At 39.4% G+C, this 22,268-nt stretch overlaps 1 protein-coding gene across 1 annotated transcript in view; it reads left to right on the top strand.

Annotated features, from left to right (window-relative positions):
• The window catches only part of LOC149863059 (maltase-glucoamylase-like), a 151,538-nt gene that overhangs the window by 52,937 nt on the left and 76,333 nt on the right, over positions 1 to 22,268 (top strand). Inside the window, exons 14-24 of the mRNA XM_090051177.1 lie at positions 4,660 to 4,744; positions 5,698 to 5,815; positions 6,948 to 7,119; positions 8,262 to 8,378; positions 8,926 to 9,080; positions 11,080 to 11,164; positions 11,691 to 11,747; positions 13,745 to 13,869; positions 14,768 to 14,856; positions 19,785 to 19,834; positions 20,769 to 20,939. Of these exons, the coding sequence (XP_089907303.1) occupies positions 4,660 to 4,744; positions 5,698 to 5,815; positions 6,948 to 7,119; positions 8,262 to 8,378; positions 8,926 to 9,080; positions 11,080 to 11,164; positions 11,691 to 11,747; positions 13,745 to 13,869; positions 14,768 to 14,856; positions 19,785 to 19,834; positions 20,769 to 20,939 (1,224 nt within the window). The remainder of the gene's footprint in view (positions 1 to 4,659; positions 4,745 to 5,697; positions 5,816 to 6,947; positions 7,120 to 8,261; positions 8,379 to 8,925; positions 9,081 to 11,079; positions 11,165 to 11,690; positions 11,748 to 13,744; positions 13,870 to 14,767; positions 14,857 to 19,784; positions 19,835 to 20,768; positions 20,940 to 22,268) is intronic.

Raw genomic sequence — 22,268 nt, 5'->3', positions numbered from 1 at the left:
CTTTCCTGCCATGGCAGGGGGTTGGACTAGATGATCTACTCAGGTCCCTTTCGACCCTAGAAACTATGAAACTGAAACAAATGCACTTCAGAGAAAAGAACATAAAGGATGAATTGTAACATCTCGGATGTTTGTTTCAAATTAAAAGAATTAATATATTTTTTAAATCAGTAGACTCTATTTCAATTTTCTTGCTAATTATCAGGTCTGACCTCTACATTGCAAATAATAACATTGCAAATGATAACACTGCATTTTCTGTGCAACTAAAGAGACCTTCTATACTTTCATGATTGAAATACCAAACTCTTGGGCTTTCTGAATCCTACATAAGGAAAGGAATGGGTAGAAACTGTGAATAGAAGGAATGGGACTATATTGTAGGTAGAGAGCTGGAGAGTCTCATTTGTTTGAGCCAACTGTATGTTAGATTCAGCGGTCATTAGTCTGGATTAAATGAACCACATTGGGAGAGCTTTCTCCTGGCAATTCATAAAGTCAAGAAGTTGAACAGTATTTAGTTTTAATAAAAAAGTTGGACTTGACTATTTTTCATGTATCCAAGCATGCCATATACATGCACACACATTCCTAGTATATTTAAAGTTTTAGTTTTATATTTAATTTTGAAAATATTTTTTCCCTTTTTGATACTTTGACTACTTTGCATTTCTGGGGGGGGATGTGAAACTGCTGGAGACTTATTGCCTGTTCATGGAGATCCCTTGCAGTGCTTTGGACAGTTCTCATTTTGGCAGATGACAAGAAGCAGCAATGGTCTCAAGTTGTAGCAAAGGAAGTTTACGTTGAATATTAGGAAACAACTTTCTCACTTGGAGGGTGGTGAAGCACTGGAACAGGTTACCTAGAGAGGTGGTGGAATCTCCGTCATTGGAGATTTTAAGGCCAGGCTCAACAAAGCCTTGGCTGGGATGATCTAGTTGGGATGGTCTTGCTTTGAGCAAGGGGTTGGACTAGATGACATCTTCAAGTCCATTCCAACCCTATTTTTTTATGATTCTATGATTTTATATAATTCACTATTACTGTGCCTGGCAAAGAAGATAAGAATAAATGCTTTAATGACATATTTCTGCTTTAATAATGGCTGTATTGTTTCACCATATAGTGATTCCTTTTCTGTGCACTTGGCATAAAAACAATTCAGCATGGCTCAATGATAGAGTTCTTTAACAAAAAAAGTGGTGATCATATTTTTTCTTTTCTCTCTCTCTCTCTGTCTCTGTCTGTCTGTCTCTCTCTTAATTTTTTAAAAGTAAAACTAATTACAGGGAGTGAAGAAAAAATAAACCAAAATAGTGAACACCATGTCTTGCTTTCCAAAGAGCCATGACAATTTAAAATAATTGCTCTTAGCCCCTTCAGCGAGATTCAAACTTTTTTCTGCTGACAGTGTACTTTTTATTTATGTGGTTTTTGCAGATTTCATCATTACATTTTAGATTTGAGTCCAGTGATCAAGGATAATATGTAAAGGTCTTTTTCAGAAAGCTAAACATTTGCATAAAGCGGCCACTAAAATGAAGTTGCTCCAGCATAAGTGCCCATTTCCTCTCGTGCACATCATTTACATGGTATATAAAGGAATATATACAAAAACAGGGTGTGTCATCTCGTATCAAAAAAAAAAAAAACATTGCAAGTCTCCTATTAGTTGTAGTATTACTGAAGACATCTATGAGGATTTGAAGATACAGTTTGTAATCTGAGAGAAAATCACAAAATACATTTCCTGGTTCCTCATCTCTTAAACAGCTGAAGCCAACACATTAGGTACATAGTACCTTTATATTTAAGGCATTAATGATCAGATTTCACTGAGCACTTCCTTGAATTTATTTTGTTTCTGTTTCTAAATCTGAATTAAATCAAATTTACTAAAGCATATTTACTTGCCTCATGTAGTTCCCATAGTCAGCTTCTGTCTGCCCTCTGTGTAAGAAGCTGGCTAGCAATCATTCATGTACTCGATAGAGGCAGGGTAGAATTTTAGACCCTGAACTCCATAGAGCATCGTGCTGTTAATGGGGTGCTTTGCTCAGGCCCCAAACAGTAATAAAGAAAGGCTGCTTCCTTTATACTTACCTGAAGCTAACTGGCCACATGACTGGAGGGCAGACTGCTGTGCCCTTAAAGGGACGTAATGGTTTGTAGTCTGACCCCAGTGCACCAAAGGCTAAGTACAGAAAATCAAAAAGCCCAAGGTGGAATCAATTCAATATACACAGCTTTCTCTAAGAAATGCACTGTCTCTAGAGTATACGTTCGCTCAGCAGTTGGCTAAGGCAGGCAAATGTCCACATTGGCCAAGGCTGGAAGGTAAGGGGTAGTCATGCATACTCCCAGCCCCACCCCTTCAGCAGCCCCCTACCTGTCAGCCATGGGGGAGAGGTGGGGGGAATGCACTGCTGCTCTGGTTCCTAGCCAGGGTCTAACAGTGACAGGAGGAAGCCCCCAAGGTGGGGGCTTTTCCTATTGCATCAGGGCTCTGCTGGGCTGTGAACTTCCTAGCCGCCCCGCCCTCCCCCCCCAGCTGCCAGCGGGAGTGGGGATCCTTTCCTTCCCCTCCCCATTGATGCCCTCCCCCCCACAGCAGACGAGCACAGCTGATAAGAGGGTGACTGGGGCATTCTCAGCCCAATGGAACTGTGCTGCAGAGGAGAGAGGTCCCATCTAAGTCTGGCTTTTCCCCAGGCCCCTGCTGTGCAGACCCCAGCTGAGGGAAGCTGGGGCTAGGGCAGTGGATATCCCCCCTCCCCGCCTCGCCTGCCCCTCTACTGCTGCTAGCAGAGCTGGGGAGGCTGCCTTAGCAATGTGACAGCCAAGGGTGGGGCCGGGGGCAGGGGGGCTGCAATGCATCCTGGGATACAGAGGGATTGAGACCTAGCTTGTGTTGGGTGGGAGTGGATCTGGGACAGAATTTTGATAGACCAGTTTAACCTTAAGTAGATAAATTTGATACTACATCAGTGTGTCCAGGTCTATCTTAAACTGGTTTTGGCCATTTTGAAATCTGTTTATGTGCACTAAACTTCTGTTCTGATACAGGTTTAAACTGGTTTCCAATCACTTATACCAGTTTATGTGTAATATCTGTCCCTAGCCAAAGAGTTTTGGACTTATCTAATCTCAGAGCATTCCCTGGTGTATTGAGACTCTATTTGCTTTCTAACTGAAGGCTTTGTCTGAGGTTTTTTTTTTTCTTCATGTAGTCAAATGGTTTTAAACAAAAGCACCAGCAGAGACGGGTAATACTGAAGGTGAGAAAGGGCCAGATGGTTTTCCATTTCTGCCCTGCTGGAGTTGTCACCAAGAATGCATGCAAAATCAGCAGTCAAGTTTAATGTTGTATGACACTACATAAGAAAGGAAACAAAAACTTTTTTGATTCCAGACAGAAGGAGAGTATTATAGGGCATGTCCACATGTGGCAATCATCAAGAAATGATTGTCATATGATTGAGTATAACAAATCTACCTTTGGTTTAGGTAACTTAGATAACAGTAGCACTTAAGATGCTGTTCCAAGGGTTTTTGCAACATTTGAACACAGTCTGGAAGCTTAGGTCTTTGCTAGAGCCTGTACTACAGTCAAGTTATTGTCTGCACTGCTTTTTCTGAACTACCTAAATTAAAGCTAGTCAAGCATTGCTACATATGCCACAATCAAACCTCCAGTTTCAGACAAATCCTTAGACAAGACAAAGCAAACGTTTTAAAAAATAGTCTGTGTATAAAAGACCCGATTCTCATCGACTAGCATGATGTTTGTTTTTGTGTGCTGAGTCACTAGCAGATATCAGTCTTGTAAAGTTATGTTTCTATTGGAATAAAAATTGGTACATAATTAATTTCTTAATGTAACCAATGGTTAGCTTTACATAAGCTATATCAGCCCTTGAATAAAGGTGTCAGCAAACCCTTTTATTCAGTGGTTAACTCCAAATGTTAGAGATTAGAGGTTAGCAGAATACCTATTGGTGCTTAATATTGCCAATGAAGCAACAGTTAAGGTCACAGTTGCACCATGTTTTTGTTAGCATACATGAAGTCATTGGACTTTGTCTTTTGTTTGTAGCAAAACAATGGGTTGATCAAAGTTATAGGATATGAAGTGAATCTATAAGTCAATATTCTTATTGTTTCTAGCAGTTGCAATATGTAATAACAATTTTATTTTGTATTTGTTTAGTTCTTATTTTCTGGTAAAGTTTGTGCCCTGCAATTTAATGTTGTTCTTTCAAATAACTAACATATAATCTAATATCTAACTCTTTTAAATAACAAATATCGTGATATGTCATTCTAGTACTATACTTGTTGTATTTTGTCAATTTAAAATAGGATATTTATATCATGTATAAATACTTTTCATATTCTCATAAGCCTGCTCCTGTGAATAAACAGGTAAGTTAACTTTGACACATTACCATGAGTAATGTGTCAAAGAAAAACATAAGAGCCTATATTAATAATGTGAATGAGTAGGTTTGATATTTTAGTTATACATTTGTATTTTAAATTGGAGCTAACAATATTGCACTATCAAAATGTTTTTAAAGAGCTAGGATGAAAAGAATGCACAGAGTCTATTTAAGGAAATATACTTCAACCAAATCTGCTTGTTTGTTTTACCAGGATATGAATGAAGTATCCAGCTTTATTAGAGGTTCGACAAGAGGCTGTCAGCAAAACAACTTAAACTATCCACCTTTCACTCCCAGTGAGTTCATATTCTTTAATTGTATGGTAGAAGTCCAACTGGTTTTGTGACAGAATTAATCGATGATACCAATATTAATTTTTATGTTTTTGAGTGTGTTTGAAACATTCATAACAATGGAAGAGACAATGGGAAATATAAACACGTGGTGCATTATCCTTAGTCTTCGGTACTATTTCTAAAACTCTGAAAGGCCAATGGCTTTACTTGGGCCAGGCTGCAAAAAGTCAAGTAAACGGGCAGTATGTCCCAGACATAGGACAGGAACCGTATTGTTTTCTGGAGAGTTGTTTGCCTTCTGCTCTCAGTCTACCCAGAGCACATAGCAGCAGCACTGGCATGCTCTCTAGATGGCCTCTTCAGGAAAAAATAAAAAATCAGGATGGTTTCTTATACCCTTTACTTCTCTGCTCGGTCACATACCTAGGTTCATAATTAAGTCCACAGTGACCTTAATTACTGCAAAATAACGCGTTAGGAAGAGAAGCGTCAGAAGGTGATGGCATTGAAGAGAGCCTATAGTTACTATTTAATCTCACCTTGATATGGTGCATGATTTTATCATTCTGAATTCTGAACAAGTTGAATTACATTATATGTCAATGTACTAAACTTCATTCTGTTACCAAAGCCACGTTTATATCAGTGTTAGAGGTAATGGATGAATTCTTTTGCTGTTTATGTATTGATTGCTACGAGCTATAGGGAGCTCTAAAGCAGAAAACTCTCTCTGTTAAAACACAGATTAATAAAATCACTAAGCCTTAAGTCTAATGTACTGTTGCATGAGGTGATAAAGATCAGTGCCTTTTGTTTCATTCATGAAATACAATGTTGACTATAAATATGAAACATGCAAAAGCCCCTCCACCATGTGTTTGATATCAAAAGACAAGAATGGTTATATTTAGAAAGATATGTTTTGGTGCCATGGTCTATGTTCTTCTCCAAAGGGATTCTGGATGGACTCATGTATTCAAAGACAATTTGCATGGATGCAGTGCAGACTTGGGGCAAGCACTATGATGTTCACAGTCTATATGGATATTCCATGACCCTGTCTACTGAAAAGTAAGAACTGGTTTCCCATTATTTTTACATAAAGATCCAAAGTGGACATATAGTTTAGCCATTTTAGGGACCCACTTTGCAGTTCTTTAAACAAACTTGATTCTTCTAGAAAATGCTAAGCATCTGCCTTCTGGAAATCTGATTCTTTTGTGGTGTCTGAAGCTACACATCCAAAACAAGAAGCACCCCAAAGCACTAGGGATTTTTGTTACAGTGCTCCGTTCTGTGTAAATTTCATATTTTAAAATGTTGGGTGAACTCCTGACTTTTGTTTAAATGATTTAAGATGTTACAATTTATAGCCCGTGTAAACACAGTCCATTTCAAACAGGAACAAATGAAGCAATGGTTCTGCACTTCAACACAACCCAGGGAACCACTGTTTTGAAAGGTGGAAATATCCTCATCTCTTTCCACTTTGCCATTAAAGATTCCACTTTCACGTGGAAGGTTCTGGTTTGGGTATTGTTAGAAAAGGGAGGGAAATTCACTCCTTTGTCATGTGTCTTGTTTTCTGCTTGGTTAGGCACAGTGGGGTTTAAAAAATTCAGAGTTTTCAACAGTTATTTTCTCCCTCGTGAATTCTCGCCCTCAAACTGGCAGCCAGATATTAGGACCTCAGCTAATGTAGCAGTATTTAAATCAGTGGAATTATGCCAATATGCACTAATTAAGGCTCTAGCTCAAAGGTTAGCAGACAAAACAGGGGAAAAAAATCAATTGGGAGGTTTAACATTGGGAGCTTGACTAAAAGACATCCTGCTAACTAGAAGTAAGACTGCTTGCTGGGCCTCACTATTTCTGTAAATTAATGAATTTTTATTAGTGTTTTATTTGAAATACAAACTTATTTTGCTGAGATCAGTTCAGTTCATTTTTCATTCTTTTGTGAAGAGTGAGGCTGAGTTCAGAAACTCTGTAAAATCTCTCTGTCCATATTTTTTATTATACCTGTCACCTCTGAAGAGCAAAAGATTAAACTAGCAGGCTCACATCATCTTTAATGAAGTATTGAGGAGGATGTATTTAATCCAAGGGGCTGGAGGGTTTAGCAATAAGCATAGATGGGCTCTCAAACTCCATTTAAACTTACTAAACTTTTGTTTTAATTACCATTTTGCTTCATTTTCAGAGCCATCCAAATGGTTTTCCCTGGAAAAAGAAGCCTCATTCTTTCTAGGTCTACTTTTGCTGGGTCAGGGAAGTTCACAGGACATTGGCTGGGAGATAATTTTGCAACTTGGAATGACATTAAATGGGCAATACCAGGCATGCTGGAATTTAACCTCTTTGGAATGCCTTATGTAAACATTTATTTATATTAACTCTTCTTCAGCAATGATAAAGAATTAACAATGTATAACTGCACTATTTGACTATATAATTAATAGCAATAAGAAAAAACTACCTTATTCTTCAAGCCCTAAATTCATTATCTTGAGTAACAGAGTAAACCATTCACCCTTCATCCTCAAGTACTGCTTTAAACAAGGCGGCTCCTATGTCTCAATTCCTGACTAGCCTAGTATCTATGAGGATGTAGCATGTTATTATCTGTGTTTGAAGCCATTGGTCAACTTTTTTATTATTTTTCACTCTTTACTAATTTACTCTTTGAGTTGACACTGTTCACTATTTTCTCACTGCACCAAACATGGGAGCGGTTCTACCTATTTATAAACTAATGGCATGTCCAAATTCCATTTTTAAGATGTGAATTCCTGTGACAATGTTTTATTCTTAACTGTATTTGTATCTATTAATACTGTTTTATGGTAGCAACAACTATTTGGTAGTACATTCAAAAACATTCAAGGAGGAAATTGTGATGTAAAGACAAATTAAGAACAAAGACAGTAAAATAGTCCATTTATATAGACCCTGATTCACTATAGTCAGTTACTAGTGACAATGTGGACTGCTGTACATATACAGATACATGCAGATATCAAAATATTTGCATCAGACTTGTATTCATACATTTAATAGATTTTTAGCGTCAGAAGTGACCTCGGCAGATCATAGAGTCCAACCCACTGCCCTGGACAGGAAAGAGTGCGGGGGTCAGATGACCCCAGCCAGGTGTTTGTCCCGTCTTTTCTTAAAGATCCCCAAGGTAGGGGAGAGCACCACCTCACTTGGAAGCCCATTCCAGATTCTGGTAACCTTTACCATAAAGAAGGGTTATTCCTTTCCCTGTAATGATACTTTTTTTATGTATCAGTGGTCTCTTCTGATGATTTTTTTAAGAAAGAGTGATGTGGGAGATAAAATACCTTTCCTTAAACTCATATGAATTCCATTAGACCAACATACTTCCCCTTCTCAAAGCACAGATGTACCTCAGTTGATATATGCATTAGAGAAGAAACTACTGTTATGTCAGCCTGTATAATTCTATATTTACAGTATTTTGCCAACATGTGGTCTGTATATATTTCTTCAGATTGGAGCAGATATTTGTGGGTTTATCTATGATACCACAGAAGAACTTTGCAGACGGTGGATGCAAGTGGGAGCGTTTTACCCCTTTTCCAGGAATCACAATGCTGAATATAATAAAGTAAGTAACCAATGCTTATACAACTTTTCTTTAAATTGGTAATGATAATATTTCACTGCTGCTGTTTTATACTGTCTTGCCAGTAGAATACGGATATGCTACATCTCTGCTAGCACAACAGAACTGGAACATATAATCTTGGATATAATTATTTTCTTGTCCTTACTCATTTTTTACTCAGTTTTTACTGCCCACAAGGGTTATGCAACTAGCATACTACAGCAGCTCTGCCTCCTGCCTTCTAACACTCTACTTAATTAAAATTTCAATCAAAGTGGGTTACATGTATAGTTCACTAGATTGCAGTTGATATTTTGTGTCCATAAGCTGTCTTATGAAATTTTAACTCCAAAAGATTCAGCTACATTGGAAATAATTGTATGCATTGTGCCAATTTCACCACTGGCTTCAGCAGCTGCATGCTCATTGAGTAGTAGTTCCCTTGGACTCCAGAAATGTTTCAGCTGCTTGTTGAAACGTGGCCTACAGTGCTTTCCAAAACATATTGCCCTCTCTATAACAATAATCCTCTAACCTTTATTGTCAGCCTCAAGATCCTGCTGCATTTGGAGCAGATTCTCTTCTGGTAAGGACATCAAGGCACTACTTGAACATTCGCTACACTTTGCTGCCCTACCTCTACACCCTCTTTTACAAAGCTCATACGCAAGGAAGCACAGTTGTAAGGCCACTGCTTCACGAGTAAGTGCACTGATCACAACGTGCATAAATGTTGCTTTGGTTGGGAAGAGGGACGGGAATTCAGTAGGCAGAACATTATACACAAACAATTTGGGAGAAAGCGAAGTCATAGCTGCATTTCATTTTTGTAGGTATAAGAAACATTGCCAGTGGCTCTAAAATGTATGCCATTGCAATAGAAGTTAAGGATGTGATTCTTTTTTTGCTTGTTTTATCATGAGATGCATACTACTACTGGAAGCAAGTTGGGATGCCTGCTGCCTCATAGGCTCTCTGCTTCCTTGAGACCTTCTCAGCCAGTCCTCTATACGTAAAAACAGTCTTTGAACTAAACAAATGTAACCTGGGTGGTGTTCCAAGATGTACCCCCTCCCCAGTTGAAGGGATCAGAGCAGGTGCACAAGTGCTGTGGGAGGTGTGGGGACTCTCCTTCCCCTGTAGAGCAGAGCTAGATCACCAATGGGGAACCATATACTTTTTAATGAGAAAAACAGTAATGGGAACATGACATACCCCCCATAACCAGGGGGTATAGGGGATACTACAATGCCCTGAGGGGGTAGTATTCAATAAAGATTAGGCACTTACAGTCATAGATATATTCATCCAGTTGACAAAAGACAGGTTTAACAAAAATATAAAACACAAACAGCAGAACAAACAATACTGGTTGGTGAAATATGAAATGCACAAAATACAAAATGTCAAATAACAAGAAATATAGGGCCTAGGTACCTTGGGGGGGGGAGAGGGGAAACACAACGACCCCTTTTCCACTGCAACAAGGATTTTTTCCTGTCATTTCACTCACCTCAATTAATCCTAGCTAGAACTTGAACTCAGCTCTCCCATGCGGCAGGTGGAAACTCTACCACACAGCCACCAGAGCTGGGACTCTAAGTGGCTAGGGGTTTTGACCTTCTAGGGGCCCCTGCCTCACATCAAGACTCTTGCTGGGGGACCTGGAAGTAGAGCTGGGAACCTCTCAGGTCACTGCTCAGCTTCTTGCTGGAGTTGGGGAACCTCTCCTGCTGGCTGCAGCTTCTCATAAGGGATCCTGGAGCCCAGCGGGGAGCCTCTCCTGCTGGCCACATGCCGCACTGCTGAGGGTCCAACTGCTGCCTGCAGGTCCCACTCCTTCAGGCTCTTCTGGGGCACTGCTCCTGCCCTGCTGGCCCAGCTTTTGCCAGCTCTTTGAAACTCCTTCCTCATGGTCCCTCACTGGTCTCCCCTGAGTCAGCTGCACTGGCCCTTTTATCCCCCTCCCGGTGACCCTGGGGCCGGCCAGGGGACATGGAAGGTGTGTCTCTGGGACCTAATTGGTGAGGAAAGGGAATCCCAAGCCCTCCAAACATCTTTTTCACTTTCAAAGCGCCTGGGCCAAATCATTACCACCTAGCCCATCACACAAACAAATAAGTAGGCATATGTAGGAAAGATTAGGAATTGCAAAAGGACAAGACAAGCCCTGTTTTTTAAAATGAGCAAATAAAACCCACTCCCTCTCTGTGGAGTAAAAAAAGCCTTTTAGCTCTGGCCCTTTAGTACTGTCACATGGCCCCTTCCTGGTAGCAAGATTATCTGGGTTCCAGTCTGCCTCCTGGCTCTCTTCCTTTCACCATTCACCACCCCCTCTTTGCTCCTCTGGGTTTTTAACTGCTAGTGGCATACTTCCACATTCCATACTGGGATCCTACAACAGGGGTTTCTACTCCCTCTTAAAAGGCAAGACCTCCCGTTACAGACTCCAAAGAAGAAATATTTCTATTTTCCTATATTAACTAATTCAAGTAAACATGAGAATATATATACTGATGTGTACATTTTTTTTAATTTTTTTTTTTTTTGTGAAGCCAAAAACAAATTATAAGATGGCAGTTATTAGTTTTACCATGTTCCTAGGGAGATTGCCTGGAATGAGTACTTTGAATCATAAAGTGCTGGCCCTAAAAATACAGGAATTATATAAAATTATGTGACTGCTTTCTCTTTTATTTAGATTCTATTCAGATGAAGCAACATGGGCAATTGATAGGCAGTTCTTATGGGGTCCTGGACTACTCATCACTCCTGTACTGGACCCGGTATGTTCAATTATATGTTAGAATTTAAGGGCAGTTTTACACATGCTCAGGGAGTAGGGGAGGGAGGTACTTTAATTAGAATAGCTCTAATCACTTCTATCCACATATGGAGTGGAGGAGGGAGAAGGCAATTGCTGCAGGTCTGACACCAGGTTGGAGTTGATCAGACCAAGAGCAGCTTCCTACCTCCCCTCCCCGCCCCTCACCCCTTCACTTTCCCTCTGCAGCTTCTGTGCCCCAGTTGAGGAGTAATTTCCAAGTGCAGTAATATAAAACTTAATATATCACATTTGTAATGAGAACTCATAGTTCAGTAATAGTATAGGGAATAAATCTTTATTGCATGTGCCTGGATAAGTATTTCTATCTCCAATTTCAATGATTTTTATGAAAAATTCAACATGTTGGTCAGAATCCTTACAGAAAAAATATCAGATATGCACTTCTCACCCTGAGCTTTATTGTCCCTTTAGAAACTTTGTTTCAGGTCCTGACTTGACTCTTTGTTTCATTTTTCTTATTCTAGGGTGTAGAAAGAGTGACAGCATACATTCCTGACGCCGTGTGGTATGATTATGAGACAGTAAGTTGATCCATATAGTAAGCTGGGGTGTGAGTCTGTCTGCCTATTCTATACTGTGCTGTGTACAGTATTCAACATATTGCCATGTTTAGTTCAAAGAGTAAAACTATGTAACACAGAATAACCTGAAGTAAGGAAAAAGATGAGAGAAAAGGGAATAATGGAAAGAAAGACAGAAGAGAGATGGACAGAGGGAAGGAAAAAGATTGGATGGGATGGTGCATTGAGGGGGACTGGAAAGAATACAGAACAGATGCTGAAGGGAAAACACGTTCCATACAGTGCTGAGATAGAACATTAGTTAAATGATGAATTACATACTGTATTTACTTGAATATAAGATACAATGCCCCCCCAATATGGGGGGTGAAGGGAAATCCCTTCATCCTACATTCACATACAATGAACCCACATTAAATGAATGGTCTATCTTTTGAACTACTAGTAAAAGCAACATGTGCTTAGTAATGGAAACCAACCAAGAAGTTGTTTAAATGCAGGCAACACTGAACATAACTATAAATTACATGGTCTATAGGGTGCAAACATGCTGATGGGAACCCACCTAATTTTTTATTTTTTTTGGCAAGGAAAATGTTTCCTGTCCCAAGTCGAATTGGCCAAATCAATTCCAAATCCGTGTGAGTCATTCAAGAACCATATGTGGCCCTGCTACCAGCAGGCATCCTCCAACACCCTCCCCTACTCTCAGGGCTTCACATACTTCCAAATCCTTTGGTGGGCATCCTACATGCAGGCCCAAGCCTGGAGGCTTGAGATTTGGATGCCCCCAAGTTTCGCTTGCCCTCTACTATATGGCCACAGAAGCAAGCTAGAGAGCTAGTCTCCCATTTCTATAAAGTCAGTGTACAACTGAGATCTTCTCACTGGAAGTGAAAGTAGGAGGATAACCATGTATTACCTCAGTCAGGGTACTACCCCCTGCCATGTTCATGGTTTTCCCCTGCCAGTAGGAAAACCACCTTGGTGGTCATGGTATTTTCTCTGCCAGGGAACCACCCATAAGAATATATTAGTACAATTCATCTGTATAAGGCTACCATATGGTAGTGCCCATTGAGCACAGTGCTTGGTTCCAGTCATGCGTGGGGGAGGGGGTTACTTAGCACATGGACCTTTTAGGGGAGCATATCTGGAGTACACATGTATACTGAGAAGTGCTGAGCTGTAGGGTCACCATAGCCTAAAATGCTACCATCTCTGCTGGGGCCCAGCCCAATAACTATATGATAAATCATGAGCCTTTGAGCTTAAAACTAATATCACGCATAATTTGTACTATATACAAATTGTCTCAGATCAAGTATCTTGGCCTTTTGTGGACTAAGATCAAGTGGGGGCATTCAGACACCAAGAACTTTTGGCTTAGGCCTGTACATAGGATGCCTGCCAATGGATATGGGAGTACCTGAAGTCCCAGGGCAAGACCCTGGGATGGAGTATGCTCACCAATTGTAGTGCCATACATGGTGTTTAGAATGAGTGAGTTCTGCCTGCTCAATCGATATGGTTTTTGGAATGATTGAGTTCTGCTCAATTGATATGTTTTGACTGATTTGACCTGGAACAGGAAATATATTAATTAAAAAAATTACTATATATTAGTTGGTACAAAAATGTTACTTAAAAGTATGTTCATGGAGTACCTATGCTATAACTTGAAGTGTTTTTAAAAAGGGCAAAATGTATCAATTTTGAATGAACTATGTCTATGGGTACTACATACAAATTACTACAGATATGTTTATTTCAAGGTCAGTGTTTTCAAATTTGCCTCTCAGAGCAGAGTCTGACAGTAAGGAGGGGGGAAAGGGGCTGCAGAGGAAAGAAGTTGGGGTGCAGAAGGCAAAGGAGGTACCTGACCTGCTCCCCAGACTTATTTTCCCTGCTGTAGCAATGGAAACTGATGAAAACTCAGAATAGCATGGACCATTCTCTGTAAAATATCTAATTTCTTTCTTACTTCTATGAATTAGGGTGAAAGACCATTGTGGAGAAAACAACTGGTGGAGATGTATCTCCCAGCAGACAAACTAGGACTTCATCTGAGGGGAGGCTACATCTTTCCTACTCAGCAGCCAGCTAATACAACAGTTTACAGGCATGTTTAAAGCTGTGATCTTATCTCACCACACCACTATCAAATGTGGTCTTATAACTGTCAGGTTTCGGTGGCAGCATCACATGGGATAAGTCGAAGACTAACTTCTGACTAGAGTCCTAGTACAGTTGAGAATGCATGGCCATGTTCGAGAGTCCATTGTCTCTAGAGTTCTTCAGATCAGTCCCCAAAGCTGTGGAAGCGCCAATTTGTACACACAGGATTAAATGATGAATCTTGAGTAAGGATTAGTGTGTAATTCTGCTGCCTTTGGGATAAATCAGAAATATGCACAGAGAAATGGGGCTAAACTATGTCAGTTAAGGTTCCTTCCACTGCCTACGTCTGTCCATCCTGGTCCATTTGCATGGGAGAGTATTAGATCTGCACCTATAACCTACACAGCTACCTATGATATAGATATGCGGAAGTGGCAGGAATGTAAGTGTTCCCTTTCCCCCGTTGTCACCCTGACTGTGAGGGTATGTACATAATATATAACAGATGCTAAACCAAATTCTTGTCTGAGTACATTAAACCACAGACGTAAAATATCTGAGAAAGAAAACAGCTTATTGCATTTGCACCTTAAAATTTGGTAAGAAATGTAAACCTCAATACACTTTCATGATGAATTAAACAATGTAATTCTTGATTAATCACCAGTTAATTTTGTATTGTGTTTCACTCTTGCCACAGTCTTCCAGCTCCATAAAAATAAGAGGTAGTTTCTGCAGTTGAGGTATTTACTTTTTTTTTTTTTTTGTATCTCAGGATAGAGTAGGGAATCCTATAAAAATAGTGCAATTTTGCAAGCATATATTTTAAGAGAAGCAAATATACATAGTGTCTAGATATAATTTATGCACTTAAGTCAAACAATTTTTCTTTTCTACAGTCGTAAGAAATCTTTGGGACTTATAATTGCATTAGATGACAATGGTCAAGCAACTGGAGACTTTTTCTGGGATGATGGAGAATCCAGAGGTGGGCACAGTGAGATGCATGTTACAATTAAAATCTTAATCACTGAAGATAACTGCTGTTAATTTTTTCTCTAATTCCACTGATCAAGAATGCTGCTACTCTGACCAACTTAACAGTAAAAGGCAAACAATTGCAAATCAAAGACCCTAGTCTGCCAATTTTATTCATGCATAGTTAAGTGGGACGTGCCTAATGATTTGAAATAACCATCCTTAAAATGAAGAAAATGTAACGTCTGTTGACAATTTGGTAGCACTTTTTTTTTTTTTACTATTAACATTTTAAAATGTCTCATAATAGCTTTAAAAAGCTGCCGGTTTGATTATTGTAACACACTGACTTTCAAATATACTGACGTAAATCTACATTAACTCTAATAGAAGCAAAGGTGGAACTTTTAGCTGCAAGATTCAATATTAAGATGCAAAACTAGCTCCTTTATAAAATATGGAAGTGTGTTAAACTTCCAGGGAAGTCGTTAGGAATTTTTTATGAACAAAACCTATATCATTGGAGAAAAAATTTTCTCTCCCAGCTTTTTCACTCTGTTTATGTGAATATAACTTTTCTTCATATAAACCTTAAACTGGATCATTCAGAAACTTGTTTCGGTTTTTGTTTATACTAAAGTGTTTACTAGGGACCTGTAGTTTAGTGGCATCTTTTCAGTGCCTGCAAGAAACAACTTTGATGATGCGGGAGCACAGCTTAAACCAGCATGACTAAATGCCTACAGGTGGCATGACTACACTGCTATAAACAAAATAATTGGTAGATTATATAAACCCCTAAACTGGGATGCCTTTAGCAATCCAGTGGAGAACTATCTCTGAAAAAATCCCAACAGAAGTGCAGCAGGATTAACTACATTAATTTGGGGGCCTTTGTCCATCCTAGAGTGGCATTTTATCAAGGAATATCAGTTATTTGCTGCTCTCCCATACAATATCAAGGCCATCTATAAGGTACATGTATCTTAGAAATAACTGCTTTGTTGTCTGGTTGTGAACATTGTCTAATTTACGTTACTGTAGAAAATTATACAGATTACACTGGGGAGTGTGAGCATCATTCCAGGGCCAAACTTCTGAATGTAGGCTAAATTCACTTGAAAATTAAATGAATGACTTCTTTTAAATGCCGTTGTATCCAAGTACAATAGAGCTGGTATCATTGGTAGTTCAGGAATAATAATAAAAAAAACCTGCGTACAGCAGATCTTTCCTCACTGATGACTTCTGTTTTGCAGTGGTAGTAAGAATTGAAGCCAATGAAATCACCAATATGTGCTCTAAATAATTGCGTTCTCTTTGATACGTCATAAAAATAAAAAAAATTAGATTCATATTGTTTTATGCCAGCTATAGAGTTTAGTTAAATAAAATATCTAAGTTTTATCTCTTTTGCAAAATACTGTAATTAGTCCCAATAATCTTCAGATTAAGACAATTATGAAAAATGAAGGGAGCTTTGGATTTTGAGTTAAGTAGTCATTGGCTAATATTTTCAGAAGCGCTTAAGGGAATTAAATACAAAGGAAATAGACATCTAAATCCTTTTGACTGCTTTAAATTCCAGGCTTTGTTCTTTTTATTATATATTTTAAGAAAAGCTAGGAACAGTTAAATATTTATTCTAAAATGCTGTCCTATATGCATTTTGCTACACACTCAGGCATTTTTTTTTTTAAAGAGGAAATCTTTTATTGTTATAGTTTATAATAGCTATTTGTAGCTTCTTTTACAGGACAGATCTGTGGCCCATGACAAGTGAAACTTGTATATTTCAAGACCATTTCTCCAGGAGGGTTTGATCTCAAATCTTTGACACAGATGTCTCATTTTCTGGTACACATCTGTGAATGGAAAAATTGGAGGATAATTCAGGTTTTTTGGAAAACTTTAGGCTGGAAATTGGAAAAAGGTCTCAAGAATACGAACACTTTAACAATAGAAAAAAGTATCTCTCTTGGAAGGCATTCAGTGACGCCTTTTCAAAGTGGAAATAAGAGAACTGCCACTTGGGAGCAGGTTGGGCATGTTTACACGTGCTCTGGGGGTGAAGGTGGGGTAAGTCACTCAAATTAAAGTGCCTGCAGTGTCTTGTGTATTCAGTGCCCCATATTTCAAAATGGCAGCAGGGGCACTTTAACTAAAACTTGTTTCAGCAGACTCAGTTAATCCTATGTCATGTAAAACATCTCAAGCCATATGTGCCTTTTCACATCTCATGAAACTTTGGGCTGCCTTAGAAAAAGAGCTGTATTTTAGCCAATAATTGCTGCAGTAAATATGGAATGCCTAGGGCAGTTAAACCTACAGTGGGAACACGTTTTCCTTCAAGACCTAAGATAAGTAAGATTTTACTGTAAAACAAAAACAAAATGAAATATTAAGTTTTTTTTAAAAAACGTATTTTAAAGGCTTTCTAAAAATGTATGGCTAGGTACAGACATTGCACACAAACTGGTATAAGTGATCAGAAACTGGTCTATACCTGTAACCAAACAGAAGTTCAGCACCTGCAGTGTTCTTTAAAAATGGCTACTCAGCCAGCCCTGACCCAGACCTGTCGGAGGCCAGGAGCGGGGAAGGGAGCATCCTGTAGTTCACTATTTTTTTATCTTTATACAATGCCCCTGAGGATCCTGAATTGGGCCCCTCAGAGAAGTTGGAGCATGGGAGATGGGGGTGACACAGCAGCTCTGAGCTGGGGGCAGCCTTGGCTTGACCCCATGCCTGGGTGGAAGGTGCCGTGAGTTTGCCAGGTCCCGTATGGGCCCAGAGCACTGGCCTGGGCTCACTGCCACCACCACATTCTCCTTCTCCTCCTTCCAGACGTTTTCTGTCTTTCCCTGCAGAAAAAGCCTTCTTTGCTCGCTCAGGGCTGCCATGCACATGAGAGGGGGAATGGGGGATGCCAAACAGAAACTCCACTACCCCTGCCCCATGACATCTACCCCCCAGCACTCCTCACCCTGGGAAGAAAGCTGGGAATGGGGCTAGAAGGAGGGGCAGCTGCTCCCCCCTGGCCTCTGCCCCATGCTAGGACTGGGCTGGTGGGCATGGAGCATCATGACTGTAGAAGTTGTTGCATGAAGAGAAAAGCTGCTGCTGGGCTGCCCCGTCTCCTAAGTTAGGAGAAGGGGGAGAGTTTGCAGTTAGCCCAGGCTGTGGGGCAGCTGAGCCTGGCATGGGGGTGGCACTAGGAGCAGCCCATATCATCCTACTTCATCCTGCCCCGCACAGCCTGTGACTGTGATTCCCTGCTGGCTGCCATCTGTAGAGCCACCAACCTGGCTGCCAGGTGTGCCATGGTCACTGCTTTGCGGCTTCTTTGACAGGGAGCTCTGGGGTCTGTGGTGACAGGGTTTGGGGACTCGAGCCAGTCAGTGGTGCTTGGCTCTGCTTAGGAGTCTCTGGCAGCCTAGGGAGCTCATGGGGCATGCTGGGAGGTATGTAAGAACACCCCAAACCTGCTGGCTTCAGCAAGGCAGGCAGCCTTCCCCTCCACCAAAGAGTGACGTTCTGTTCTGTTTGCTCCCGAACTAACCGAGTACACTTAGAGAAAGCCCCAAAAGTCCGTCTGAATTGGCCTCAAGATTTTTGAATCTCTGTGCCAATATGAGTTTTAATATTTTCATAAGACTTTTTTAAATGTTACTAGCCACCATAATCTTCATGTCTTAGACTGAAACCCCCCTAGTATTTGATAATGAAATTGCCTGTTGTGTTGCAGCCACTAAAGTATTTGTTTTGTGTTTTACAACTAAATTACATAGACTAAGAATGTAACAGTTACTCTACATAAAAAAAATACTGATCAAATTATTTCAAAGACACGGTTTAAAATATGCATTAGATATAAGAGCCGGTATTGGCAACTGTTCTGGAAAGTAGTGTTTTTCCTGGTGGTGCTTAGGAATATAAAACTTTCTTCAACTTGATTGCATACCAAAGCATTGTATTAAGAGAAAACTAGTAATGTCACAAAGTCAAGCAGTCAAAAGTAAGTACATTTCAGAATTAAAATCGCCTGTGTAGCATTAATTCCCCTCCCTGCTTAATGAAACATGCCTCTAACGATCTAATTCTCCACTATTTTTCAACACAACCACTCTGTCATTTAGGCCAAATGAAGTAAAGCGCTTAAGCACATGAAGTTAATGACACTTCTCACATGATTAAAGTTAAGCTTTACTTATTTGGGGCCTGTATCTTTGACTACAGATGTTTCCATAAGCTTTCTAAGCGTGCAACAGCCTCTACTGTAATAAGCCTTTAAAATTCTGAACTTTTAAAATGTGTTGAAGTATTGTTCTAGCTATTATAGCCCGGGAAATGTCTGAGATGTATTTTTTGTGTTATCTTTTATTGAACAAACTGTATAGGTGGGAGAGCTGCTGTGCAAAGGTTTGGGGGTCAGGGTTAGGGTTTTGTGTCCTTTCTCAGGTGACCTCAGACTTACAGCCTGAGTAATAACACTTGAGACCAGAAAGCTTGTCCAACAACTCTCTCAACTCTATGGATGATTCAGTAAAAGATATATACAGGCACACACACTCACAAACCCTGCCTCTTGAACTTTTAAAAGGAACAGAAAAGATCAGGAATTTAAGGCTAGGTAACAGACAAACACATAAAAGTTGTTTGACTGGACGTTAGGGTGCACCAGAGAGGTCTTTGTCTCAGTTTAGATAGCACCTAACACAGCAGAGCCTCAATCTTGACTGGGGCCACTGAGCGTAACTGTAAAAACAATAATCACAATCATAATGATTAACAATCTGTTGGTGTTTAATTATGGGACAGCCCTATACTTAAAGTCTTAGTAACGCTATACAAAAAACTAGAACTCTTAGTATTAGTAATGCTATATTGTTTTGGTCTGCTGCATAAAAAGTGTACACTTCACTCTCAATATTTTAGGTACCGTGGAAAATAAAAATTACATTTCCTACCAGTTTTCAGTTTCAAATGTAAGTAGATTTTTTTTCCAATGTAATTTTTTATCATTATATTCATTTTAATTTTTAATGTTTTCAGTTGCTTTGGAGTGCCATGTTTTTCTTTCTTCTTCCCCCCCCCAAACTGATTTTTAAATATCACCGTGTATCCCTATTTCCTGGGATATAATTAATAAAACTGACAGGAGGCTCTTTAGTAAGGAGTTGAACTGCAAGGTAGTTCATTTTCCTCTCCTATCACAGCACCAGGAGATTTCCCTTTAGTAAGGAAGGAGGTTCAGTGTTAATATTTAATGCATGTTATAAGCAATCAGGTTAGCCACTTGATTAGGTTATAACAATAAGGATAGTCAGTTTGTCTACCTTTTTTACTTTTCTAGATTTTAAAATTCTTGGAACTGCATAATATTATATAATTATAAAGCTGTAATTGTGCTCTTAAGTCTCCAAAGTAATAAGTATTATTATATCAGTAACCCTGCATTGTTTTATGAAATCTAACAGCATGCTGTCCTGGGGAGGGTGATAATAAAGTATGGTGTCAGTCCATATAAAAATGGGCAAATGTTCAGGGCTTTAAAAACATACTGCTGGTACCCTTATATGCATTCTTAGTAGAGCAGGTTTATCCTCTGATATTTACAGAAACTCTATAGTATCCACAACTATTGAGCTCTCTCCTTCAAGTCATAGCTGAGATGCACCTACTAAATGGTGGTGCATGAAATAGCTTTGGTGCTAGTTTTGCTGCGAGCTTTGCTGCTATTCTGTGGAAACGTGTTACTCATATATCATTAAATTCATATATCTGTGTCTTCCAATTACAGAAGTGGTTAAGGTGAAAAGGAAGAAAGGACTGATGCATTATAAGTGTTATTTAGGCAAATAATTCTTACCAGCAGATTATTATAGATGATTATTATAATATGACTATCTTATCTTTCAGAATACTTTAACAATGAATGTTTTGCACATGAGCTACAGTGATCCAAACAATTTAATATTTGAGGAAATCAAAATTTTTGGATTGGCTTATAAACCAACGCTGCTTACTGTGTCTCAGAATGGAGTGCCGCAGGCTTCTTCTCATAATGTCAGCTATAATCCTTCAAATAAGGTAAATAACCACTGAAGCCAAAGACTGGACCTTCTTCAGAAGTATATAACTTCCTTTACACACTCCATAGAGTGGGATGATCATTACAGTGTACTGCATATATTTGCTACAAAATGAACGGCCTTAAATATGCTCACGATTATAGAAAAGGTATACAGGTTTTGCCTTCAGATACACTCACACAGTTGTAAGTGTTGCCAGTGAAAATCCACGTGTAAATGCTGGTAGCTAGATTTCATGCATATTCAAAGCGGGCTAAACGGTATTATGAATTTTCTGTTCAGGTACTGTTTCTTAAAGTTTGTACCTCAGTGCAACAAACATTTCTCAACAGAGGGAGTTCAGAGCTGTGCCAACATGGACTATAGCCTAAGTAAGCAGAAATGCCCCAATTATGCCCCTTCTGACCATCAGTTTTAAAGAAGGAACTCAGATGCTGAAAGTCCTGTCATTGCTTTGAATGGGGCTGTCTCTGCAGTAGTATAACTGTGGTAGCAGAAATGGTGCACCAGTCCTGGGCGCTGGTTTTAGAAGAGGGCCTGCAGCATCTCTCAGTTTTCCGCACCTTAACTCTCTGGCATTGCGATCCCTGCCCTCTACCTCCAACACCTTCTCGCTCGCTGACATTCAACAAAATTTCCACCCAGGGAGCTGAATTGCTAATTATGCCTTTTGGTTTTGGGGTTGTCTTTTATAGGCAAATGCTTTAAACGAGAGCTCTATCAATTAAAAAAAAAAAGCAGCAGCCAAAATTCATTTTTTATAGACTCGTAAATATTCAGGTGCCTAAATAACTTTAACCTCTATAAAACCTGTGGGTGATTGGACACTATTATTTAGGTGCTTAAAGTTTTCAGGACTAAGCGTGAAATGTTTAGCATGCAAGCATTTGTGAAAATATGAATAAAGTGGACATGGTGAGGCAGATAGCGTTAATTGTCACAGCTTCATTAAAGTCTATTAAGTCTTTTGATTTTAATGGATCCCTGACAATTGACCATTTGAGGATCAGCCAAGAAATGGATTTAAAAAAAAATAGAAGAAGTGAGTTTAGTACCATATTTCTCACATACAACACACACCTTTTCCCTCCAAAATCAGCCCCTCACCATAAAATTGGCCTGCACGTATAAAGCAGGGAAGCTGATTTTCTGACCAGGATATGTACAAGCATACTTTGACTCCCGCTTCGCAGTTCAGCATCTATTGCATTACTGTTAAGGTACCTGAAGATCTCATTTTACTTAGTTGCTCATTGTTCTTCACTCCAGAGGTATTAATGACCACCTCTTCTTTTTAATGGTCTTAATGTTCTACCAATCCTTTTTA

The sequence above is a fragment of the Crocodylus siamensis genome, chromosome 6, assembly GCF_052110815.1.
Source record: "Crocodylus siamensis isolate JL-2025a chromosome 6, ASM5211081v1, whole genome shotgun sequence".
In the NCBI taxonomy this organism is placed as follows: domain Eukaryota; kingdom Metazoa; phylum Chordata; order Crocodylia; family Crocodylidae; genus Crocodylus; species Crocodylus siamensis.
This window is presented reverse-complemented; position numbering and strand designations above follow the sequence as displayed.